The 10156-nt window shown below is 50.8% G+C and overlaps 2 protein-coding genes across 2 annotated transcripts; one reads left to right on the forward strand and one right to left on the reverse strand.

The window, feature by feature from the left end:
• Positions 1–221: 221 nt before the first annotated feature.
• Positions 222–2793, reverse strand: EAH_00027060 (hypothetical protein, conserved; the record flags this gene model as incomplete). Its single annotated transcript, XM_013396436.1, has 3 exons — positions 222–374; positions 733–2626; positions 2732–2793. The coding sequence occupies 3 exons, from the start codon at positions 2791–2793 to the stop codon at positions 222–224; spliced, it is 2109 nt and encodes a 702-aa protein (XP_013251890.1).
• Positions 2794–7096: 4303 nt separating this feature from the next.
• EAH_00027070 (Eukaryotic translation initiation factor 3, putative) lies at positions 7097–9745 on the forward strand (the record flags this gene model as incomplete). Its single annotated transcript, XM_013396437.1, has 5 exons — positions 7097–7106; positions 7761–7909; positions 8377–8504; positions 8994–9087; positions 9350–9745. The coding sequence occupies 5 exons, from the start codon at positions 7097–7099 to the stop codon at positions 9743–9745; spliced, it is 777 nt and encodes a 258-aa protein (XP_013251891.1).
• Positions 9746–10156: the final 411 nt, after the last annotated feature.

Genomic DNA, 10156 nt, shown 5'->3' on the forward strand with positions numbered 1-10156 from the left:
TCGTTCGTAACCGGTTTGGCTGTCTCTGCCACTGCATCTGCCTGTGTTTGTCGCTCTGTATATCTAAACGTCTCCGTCTGTGTGCGTCTCTGTCTGTCTGTCTCTACCTTGGTGCATCGGTGTCTTTGTTGCTGTGTCTCCCTGTATCTGTCTCTTTGTCTCTGCCTCTGCTGCTTCTGCTCTCTCTCTCTCTCTCTCTCTCTCTCTCTCCCTAAGAGTCTCTATTCCACGCCCTCCCTCTCCATGCCTCTACTGCAGAGAGACAGCAGCTGCTCCCCGTGTTGTTGCTGCAGCTGCAGCAGCAGCACCAGCTGCTGCTGCTGCACAGGGTTCTTACCAAGGAGCTCGTTGAGGCCTTGCTTGTACTTCAACGCCTGAGATTTGCAGTAAAACGTCAGCATCTGCTCCATCAGCTTCCTCGTCTTCGTCTGCCTAAACACTGCCAGCCGCGCCCGCGTCCGCTCTACATCGCTCTTAATGACCCGCTGCAGCAGCAGCAGCAACAGCAGCAGCAGCAGCAGCAGCAACAGCAGCAGTAAGGGCAGCGTCAAAAGCAGCAGCAGCAGCAGCAAACCTCCTGTCCGCTTCACCTCCGCAGTACCACACAACCAGTGGCAGCAGCAACACTGACTCCAAAAGCAGCCAACCACCCGCGAAGTCTACGCCTAACAACAGCAGCAACAGCCTCAGCAGCAGCAGCAGCAGCAGCCAGCAGCAGCAGCTAAGACTCACTTGGTTGGGCTCGTCTAGGGGCGTTTGAGCAATGAGGCTCGTTAGCTGCTGCTGCTGCAGCGGCCCCAAATCTTCAACTTCCAGCAGCGCCAGCCAAATGCGGCACCGCAGCCGGGAGGGGAAGCCGTTCTTAAACAGCCGCAGACGAGCAATAAGACGTTCCTTTGCTGCTGCTGCTGCTTCGGATGCTGGCGTTACCCTTGCTGTTGCAGTCGTTGCTGCTTCTCCCCTTGCTGCTGAGGCCTCCGCGCTCTCTTCCCCGCACACACGAAGCCCTGACGATCGCGAAGCTTTCAGTTCCTGTGTTTCTGCTTCTGGTGCCGCTGCTGAATCTGCTGCAGAAGCAGCAGCACCAGCTGCTGCTGCTGCTTCAGCAGCAGATTCGCCTTTCTCATCTGTACCAGCAACTGAACCCTCCTCCTCCGAGCTGCCCAACTCCTGGCCCGCTGTGGGGACCTCAGCCAAAGGCGGCAGCAGCGGCGCCACAGCAGCAGCAGCACCTGCAGCAGCAGCCCCAGGCAACCCACGCTGCTGCGCCAAGGAGTTGATTGTAAACTCCCCTAACGTCCCCACAGCATCATCCTTCAGTTTCACCACTTCTGTGATGCTGCTGCTGCTGAGAGCAGCAGCATCGGCAGCGTCCTCGCAGGCTTGCTTGACCTCCGCATGCAGAAGAGTTTGCTGCTGCTGCTGCTGTAGCTGTTGCTGGAGAGTGTGTTGGGTTCTTGCAGATTCGTGCGGGGTTGCTGCCGCGTGCTGCGGCGGCGCTGCAGCAAAAGCTGCAGCAGCATCAGCAGCAACGCAACTGCGACACGGGTCCGTGCTGCTGCTGTAGGAGGGAAGCCGGTCGTTGCTACAAACAAACTGTAAACGCTGCAGCAATGCCTCCACCTCCGCAACTCCATCCGAAGCAGCAGCAGCAGCTGCAGCAGCAGCAGCAGCAGCAGCAGTCAGGCGTTCTCCGTTGACTGCTTCCAGGTCACCCCTGCACGCCAAATCTGCTGCCCGTGTTGCTGCTGCTGCTGCTGCTGCAGATCCTCGTGCAGCCGTCGCTGGTTCTGTTTCGGTGAGTGCCGCTGTATTGCTGCTGCAGCCGGAAGAGCTTGCATGCGGATTGCTGCTGCAGCGGCTGTAGCCGCTTCCAGGGACGACAATGCCTTCTATATAAGTCTTCGGTTGCTGTTGCTGCTGATGCTGTTGCTTCTGCTGCTGTTGCTGCTGCTGCTCTTGTTGCTGTTGCTGGTCAGCCGTGCTTGGCGTCGAGACAACTGGGCCGATAATAAGCTGATTCAGAAGATATAAGGGAGGAAGCATGCGCCCCCCTTGCTGCAACCCCAGTCGATGCTGCTGCTGCTGCTGTTGCTGCTGCTGAACATACGCAAGGCTGCTACTATCCTCCACTTCGCCTACGCTGCTGTCATCCTCCGCTTTGCTGCTGTTGCTGCTGCTGTTGCTGTTGCTGCTGCTGCTACTGCTGATACTGCTGCTGTGCCCGAAGCCACCACCGCAGCTGCCTGCCCAGGTCGTCGTTGTGCCGCTGCCTGAGAGCAAAAGGCTGCATTTGCTGCTGCCAATGGTGGTGTCTGTCAAGCCGCTGCTGCTGCTGCTGACGTGAAAACAAGCGTCTTGCTCCGTGCTGCTGTTGGGGCTGCTGCTGCTGCTGCATGCCTCAGCAGGAAGCAAGGAAGACCGCAAAAAGGGGCTCCCAAGAGCCAGCTGCTTCGTTGTTGCTGCTGCAGCTGAAGCCGTAGGTGTTTCGTCACCTCCGTCTCCAGCAGCCGCTGCTCCTCTTGCTGCTACTGTGAAGCACAGGTCAGCCTCCAGCTGCTGCTGTTTGCTGCTGCTCGCTGGTTCGGCCCCCGGGATGAGTAGAGCTGGATGCCGCTGCATTCTGCTGCAGCAGCAGCAGCAACCACGCCTTCCGTCGCTCGCGGGTCTACAGCTGATACATTGGCAGCCCCCGCTGCAGCAGAGACCTCAAGGCGTCGAGCAGCAGCACCCCACGGGGCTTTGCTGCTGCTGCAAGGAAGCAAGACTACTTGCCTTACAGGCCATGCCCATCTTGCGGCTACGCCGCACTCCTTCACCAAAAACGAGCCGCTAAGCAGCAGCTGCTGCTGGTGTCTGTGCCGCGCCGCTGTTGCCGCTGCTGCTGCTGCTGTCGGCTAGTTAGCGGCTGCTGTTGGTTACCTGCTGTTCCTCCCTAGCTGCTGCTGCTGGTTAGTCGCTGCTGTGTTGCTGCTGCTGCTTCAGCTTCAGTGGTGTCGCAGCGCTCCAGAGACCCACAGCAACAGCTGCCGATGCTGCTCCTGTGGCAGTTTCGCCTCCTAGCCACTTGAGTCGAAGTAACGGCAGCAGCAGCAACTGCTGCTGCTGCTGCTGCTGCCGCCGCAGTTAGCACTAAAGAAAAAAAGCAACAGATTGATGCTTGAGGCAGTCAAGGCAAACGGAAGCCAAGAAGCTGCCTCGGGTGAACCGAGCGGCGGTGCGAGGGCGCAAGGAGACAGGCGGCAGCAGCAGCAGCAGCAGCAGCAGCGGGGCCCTCCACTAGCTGCTGAGCACCTAAAGAAGGCAGGAGCACACAACAGTCGCAGGGAGAAATCCTGAGGAAGAAGACAACGAGTTGCTTCTGGGCAGCAGCAGCAGTAGCTGCTGCAGCTGCTGCTGCTGCTGCCGGCGCTGGCGCGCGAAGGAGCGGCTGGCCGAGACTGTAAGGGCTCCGCCCTACAGCGGTATTGAGCTGCTGTCTTGACTCTGTTGATAGCTAGGAAAAGAGAAACAAAGTCTTAACGGCCCATCTTCTATCATGACAATTCTTCAACTCTCCAGCGGGAGCTGTCGGGGGCCCAGCCCCAGCGCAGCAGCAGCAGCAGCAACGGCAGCAGCTCAGCAGCAGCTGGCGGACGGAGGCGTTGGCGGGGACCTCTTGTATTCTGCAAGCCTTCTTCAGTTCATTGAGTTGATGCTGATGCATTCTCGGCAAAAGCAAGGAAGCAGCAGTAAACACAACTCCTATTAACAGCAGCAGCACGTTGGATGATAGTGTAGCGAGCCCTGCATCATTGTCTGCCCTAAGGCTGCTCTTGTACTTCAACTTGAGAGCAGGCAGAAGACTAGGGGTTAATAAGCTCTATAACAATTACGCGTATAGCGAATGTATGCCCCAAGAGCCGGCTAGAGTATGCTAGCAGGTGTGGCTGGCGTGCAGTAGGCGCTGCAGCACGAGAGCTGCAACTCCTCATTGTTCATCTCCTCGGTCTGTACTAATCTTAGGGGCTTGTGCAGCTTCTGTTAGGAAGCCTGGAGGCTGGTGGGGAGGTGAGCGGCTCTTGGGGAGCTCTTATGGTAGGTTTTTTTACTAGACCTTCGTGCAGCTCGCGCGTGGCGAGACCTGCTGTAAGGGCACCATGAGAGAAGCTGATTCCATCCGTATGAATAGGATACCTACTGTTTAGGGCTTGCCAGTTGTGAAGGAGACAAACAGCTGGGGTCACTGGAACCGGCGGGGTATGAACAGCCTCTTCTGCCTTTAACATGTGTCTATTGCGACGACGATCCTTTGGAAGTACCTCCGCCTCTTCCGACCGTACAAATATAACAGAAGCCAGGGACGTATTTGTTGTTTGACAGCTTTCTGATATGTATGTTTACCGCCAGGTAGTCTAGCCGACAGGGTACTGCAGATCGGGTAGGCTAGCCCACATGGTACTGTAGATCTAAGGGAGCAAATACGGCAATCGGGGCAGCACTTCATAGAGAAGTGTCATTCCCTAGTGAACATAAATCCACCGGTGGAGGCTAAACTTGTGCATCAATGGTTTTCAGCACGGCTGCCCTCATGGGGTGGGAAATGTCCAGATGGCTGCCATTGCAGCTGGAACGAAGGACGCATGGGGGCACTTATCTGCTCCCTTTGCAGTTAACAAATTAGCATAGTTCAAAGTCACAGACTCACGAAAATCGCTAAGGAATTAACGTAGCAAGGTTTTGAGCAGCGCCACCAATGGACTAAGCAAGGCGGTGTGGTAGCACGCTGCGTCGCGCACACGCGCATTGGAAGGAGCGGCAGCCGCACCTCCGGAATCACCCCCACATAACTTTGTGCCTATCCGAGTTCCTACTAATGCTCAGGGGTTGCTAGTTCTTTCTCGCCCAGGCCGCGTAGCTTTTACGGCCTGGGGCGTATCAACGGCTCGGTGATGCAGCTTATAATTGGCGTAGTCTCTGCGGTTACTTTTCGTCAATGGCAGACGGGCATGGAAATCAGTAGAACTATTTACGTAGAATGCGAAGTACACTGAGAAATGGGCATTAATTCTGTGGTAAAGGGATTTTTCGCTGGAGCCATTTGCCATGCTATGTCCTCGGCATGCCGTGGGTGACTCAGCGGGAGGAGAGACTGCTGCCAGCAGAACGCACCGTTGAATTTCACAAAGATGATAATCCATAGGGAAAGTCATGTCTCAGCTCTGCAAACCCCATTGTACTGTCTAGAGTAAGATGAATAGAATATGTACCTTTTTAAGGAGTTACTGGACTCCAAAGCAGTGCGATGGTGCTGCCCCCAAACAACGGAGGTATGCGCGTATTCCGTTATGGTTTTAGGAAGAAGCAGCTCTTGGGATGTGATCCAGTTAGTATCCGACAAACAGCAGAAATCAGCACCGTTGAAGGTTACATTCCGAGATGCACTGAATAACAAGGAGCAACCAGCGGGGTACTACACCAGTTGGGCGCCATATGTGCAGGATCAGACTCACTCGACTCAATTCCGAGTTTTCCAGTATATTGGAAATACCCATCCTGAAGGCGATAAGGACGGCAAAGGGAAGAGAAGCTATGAATATGCAATGCTTAATTAATGCCGCGTTTGGGTTCAATCCGGTGCTGGCGACGGGAAGGGCTGGAGGCGGCGCGCTTGCGTCGACTCCAAGCCACGAAACTGGCTTACACTGATGCAAAAGTTTCCGATACCCTGGATAGATGAACTACTTGCGCTCTCGCTGAGTTCAGCAGTACAGAAGTTGGCAGCCATTTGACTTTGCTGAGGAGTTGTTGCATATCCGACCACCTAAAAAAAGTGTTGCAGAAGAACTAACAACTTGAACAAGCCGCCACATGTCCCCAATATTTTTGCTTCGATGGCCCATTCTTATCAGCGGATACTAACTACTCAGCGGTTGGTGCAGTGCTCTCTCAGCAAGCCAACGTCTCAAAAAGAACTAGATATTCTCCTGCAGCTCACCATTTCTCGGGCATAGAACAGCGGTATCCGGTAGGTAAAATGGAGCCCCACGAGGTCTGGTGGGGAGCTGGGGAGTAAACTAGTATCGACGTAACTTATACGGCGACCACTCCAACCTCCAAGCTGATTATGGGTTCTTAACACACCTTCCAAAAACTCTGAAAGACTTAGGCGATAAAAGAATTGCTCATTGCCTTTTCGTGTTCACCCAGTGGTCTGTTTAATGTTGGTCTGTGTATTCCAATTTGAGTGCAGACTGACTCTTGAGGGCTAAGCAAGGGCTAAACAATTGCATACAGTACAACTGCGCGGATCTAAACAGGGCCTGGGCTGACTTGTAACTGATGCTGCCCTGCAGCAGGACTTGCAGCAAAGCGCGTTGCTCCTCATGGAATGCCCGCTTCTCTACGCACCAGTATCAGGCCGTAGGGCTGTTGTGTCCAGGACGCCTGGACAGTGGAGAGGAGGGAGCTCATTACCTGATCTTATGGGGTTACCTATTTAAAGGTATTTTGACTCTATAGTAGTCCTTGATGTTGCTCGGCTAAGATTAAGGTCCTTGCTATGGAAGAACCGGATGTCGCTGTTTCGTATGCTGGAGCCCTTTGTTTCCTTGAGCCCCTTTGTGGTCTAAACTTTTCACTTAAAGTAAACATCTTTGAAAAGTTTATTTGTGAATGTTATTAATTCGATTTAGAGGTATTTCAGCGCCCTCCCTGGTGCAGAGAAGGCTAGGTGGGAGGTGTAGTGTACATCGATATTTCCCCATCACATAATGTAAATATTTTGCGTTAAAAAATAAAGTAAAATAAATATATTTAATCACTTTATCTTGAATTGCCTGAGTTTATTGCATATTCTAATAAACGTGTCTGGGCAGCCCCAACTCTTCGGTGGCAGCGGCAGCATGCATGCAAGGGTTTACTACTAGTATGCTTTGCTTTTGCCTCTTCTTTTGTTTTTATTTACTGTGATCATCGTTTATCTTTATTTATTCATCTCTTTTGCGGCGAAGCTGCTGCGGGGCCTCTCACAACTCACAGAACCTCGGGGCATTTGCCTGCTTGCCTTTGCAGCTGCTGGCTGTATATACCGCATTATCACAGTTAATTCTTTAAGATGACGACCGGTATGTCTCTGTTTTGTTTGTTGCTTTGCTAGCGTTTGTTTGGTGCTTGAGTTGTTCCTGCTTCTTCTTGTTGTTGCGCTTGGCGAGTGGGTTGGGGTGTTGGTTCATATACATTATTTTCTCCTTCTTTACTCCGTACACATACCTGCATTTTACTCATCTCTGTGGTGTATGGGTCTACCCATTTACCCCTTCTTGCTGCAGACAGCGGCTTCCTGTTGCTGCCTCTCTGCAGCATTAGCATGCATGCCTTCGCATGCATGTACGAATGGCTTTATCTGCATGCAGAGCGACACTTTCATTCACAGCTTCAATTGCATTCACGTGTCTTTCTGCATGCTTTTTATGATTTTTATGCGTGGCCTTGTAACTTGCATGCAGCTCATAATCCCTTGCATGCAAAGAAAACTCCCTTCCCTAACATCATGAGTAGCAAGAATGCATGCATGCATGCATGCATACAACAATAGATAAAAAGCAAGAATGCATACATGCATGCATGCAGCAAAACAAAAGTAGCAAGAATGCATGAATGCATGCATTTATACATAAATGAAACAGAACAGTCCATAAATAGCAAGAATGCATGCAAGAACGCATGCATGCATCATACATGCATTTGTTTTATTTTGTTTTGTTTTATTTTTTCTTTAGATAGGAAGTGGGCAGACTTCGAGTTGGAAGATGACGGAGAATTGGGAGAGCTCGCAGCCACCACTGGGGGCTTCGAATCTCGTCCAGACAGCGACGGCATTAAAACAATTACGAACTACGTGCAGAATGCTAAGGGAGAAACTCTTAAGGTATATACACTGCCAGCATCCACACACCCCATACTATTTCATGCATATTCATGCATGCATGCATATTCATGCATGCATATATATTCATGCATGCATTTTCATGCATGCATCCATATTCATGCATGCATGTTTATTTATGCTTGCATATTCATGCATGCATGCATTCATGCATGTACATTTATGTATGCATATTTATGCATGTATATTCATGTATGCATATTTATACATGTATATTCATGGATGCATATTAATGCATGCATATTAATGTATGCATATTTATGCATGTATATTCATGCATGCATATTTAATGCATGCATTTTCATGCATGCATGAATTCATTCCTAAGCTAGGGAATAGCACGCTCGTAGGGGTAATGACAGCCGCATAGAACAAAACCTTCAGCAAACAAAGCCCATCTACTGCTGCTGCTGCTGCTGCTGCTTCTGCTGCTGCTGTTGCTGTTGCAGATAGTGAAGCGTATTAAGGTGACGAAGGTCGTACACCGCATAAACAAAGCGGTGTATACACGGAAGAATATTCCTCTCTTTGGCGTTGAGGCAGCAGAAGGAAGTGCAGGGAAGGCTTTTACTGTCAGGTCAGCAGACACTCCAACCAGCAGCAGCAGCAGCAGCAGCAGCAGCAGCAGAAAGACAGGGGCTTTTGCAACAGAGCGCCCTTCACTGTACAGCGCAGAAGCTACGGAGAGATAGCTGAAGAGACATAGAAACGTGAAGGCGGCATAAATATACTGCAGCAGCACCAGGAGAAACAGCAAAACCAATGGGGGAGCAGCAGCAGCAGCAACAGCAATAGCAGCGCAGCAACACCGGGAGCAACAGCAAACAGTAGAGTAGCAGCAGGAGCCACAGGAGCACAGCAGCAGGAGCCTTAGTCACAGCAGCAGCAACAGCAGCAGCTACAGCAGCAGCTATAGCATCAGCAGCACTATGAATCACAGCATTAGCTACAGCTGCTGCCGCAGCATCAGCCGCAGCACCAGCCGCAGCATCAGCCGCAGCACCAGCCGCCGCCGCAGCAGCAGCAGCTAATGCGTTTGTCGCTGTCTTTGTGTATTTGTTACTAGGTCTGTAGAGGAGATCCCTCTGGAAATATCTAAGGAAACTATGTTGAGGGCAAAATTCAAAGAAGACGAAGACGACGAAGACATTCAGTTTGCTGTGAGGCCTACAGACAGAGTGTGCATCTATTGAAGTCTAGCATGCAGACTATATATATATATACATATATGTATGTATATATGTATATATATATGTACATATATATATGCATGCATATATGAATATATATATATATATGTATATTTATATATACATGGATAAATATATCTGTAAATAGGTATATGTATATATATATATATACATATATCTATATACACATTTATAGATATATTGATTGGGGTGTATGTGCATCTCTTTTTAGGATTTAAATCCGGCGAAGACTTCGCGCGACCTCAGACAGAAATTCTTATCCCTACAAAACGACGACGAGCCGGTATGCCAGCAGCAGCAGCAGCAGCAGAGTAGCAGCAGCAGCAGCAAGTGCAACAGCGAACGCAGCCTCACCAGCCTTGCTGATAGAAGCATTGATAACAGAAGTAGCAGTAGCAGCAACAACAGCCCGAGCAGCAGCTGCTGCAGCAGCAACATCCGCGCGTGCAGGAGCCTTGAGAGCAACAGTAGCAGTAGCAGCAGCAACAGCAGCAACAGCAGCAACAGCAGCAACAGCAGCAGCAGGAAAAGTTGTGTTTGCTGCGGGTTCGATGTGCGCAGGTGGATGGCGGCGATGGCGATCCTCTGGGCTGCCGGCTGGGAGTAGGAGGAGCGAAGTGCGTCTCCTTTTGTCTTTTTGTGTCTCCTTTTGTCTTCTTCTGTCTCCTTTTGTCTTTTTTGTGTTTGCTTCTGTCTCTTTTCTGTCTCTTTTCTGTCTTCTTTTGTCTCCTCGTTGTCTCCTTTTTGTCTCTTTTCAATTTCTTCATGTCTCCTTTTGTCCCCTTTTTGTCTCCTCTGTGTTTCTTTCTGTCTCTTTCGTTTTCCTTCTGTCTCCTTTCTGTCTTTTTCGTCTCCTTTTTCTGTATCCCAATGCATGCATGCATGCATGCATTGATGCATTGATGTATGTACAGCTGCTGCATTCAATCTATCTTGCTGCATGCATGCATGCATGCATGCATGGTTGAATGCCTATACAATATATATATATATATATATATATATATATATATATATA

This window comes from Eimeria acervulina, genomic scaffold, assembly GCF_000499425.1.
Source record: "Eimeria acervulina Houghton genomic scaffold, Eah_scaff231, whole genome shotgun sequence".
In the NCBI taxonomy this organism is placed as follows: Eukaryota; Apicomplexa; class Conoidasida; order Eucoccidiorida; family Eimeriidae; genus Eimeria; species Eimeria acervulina.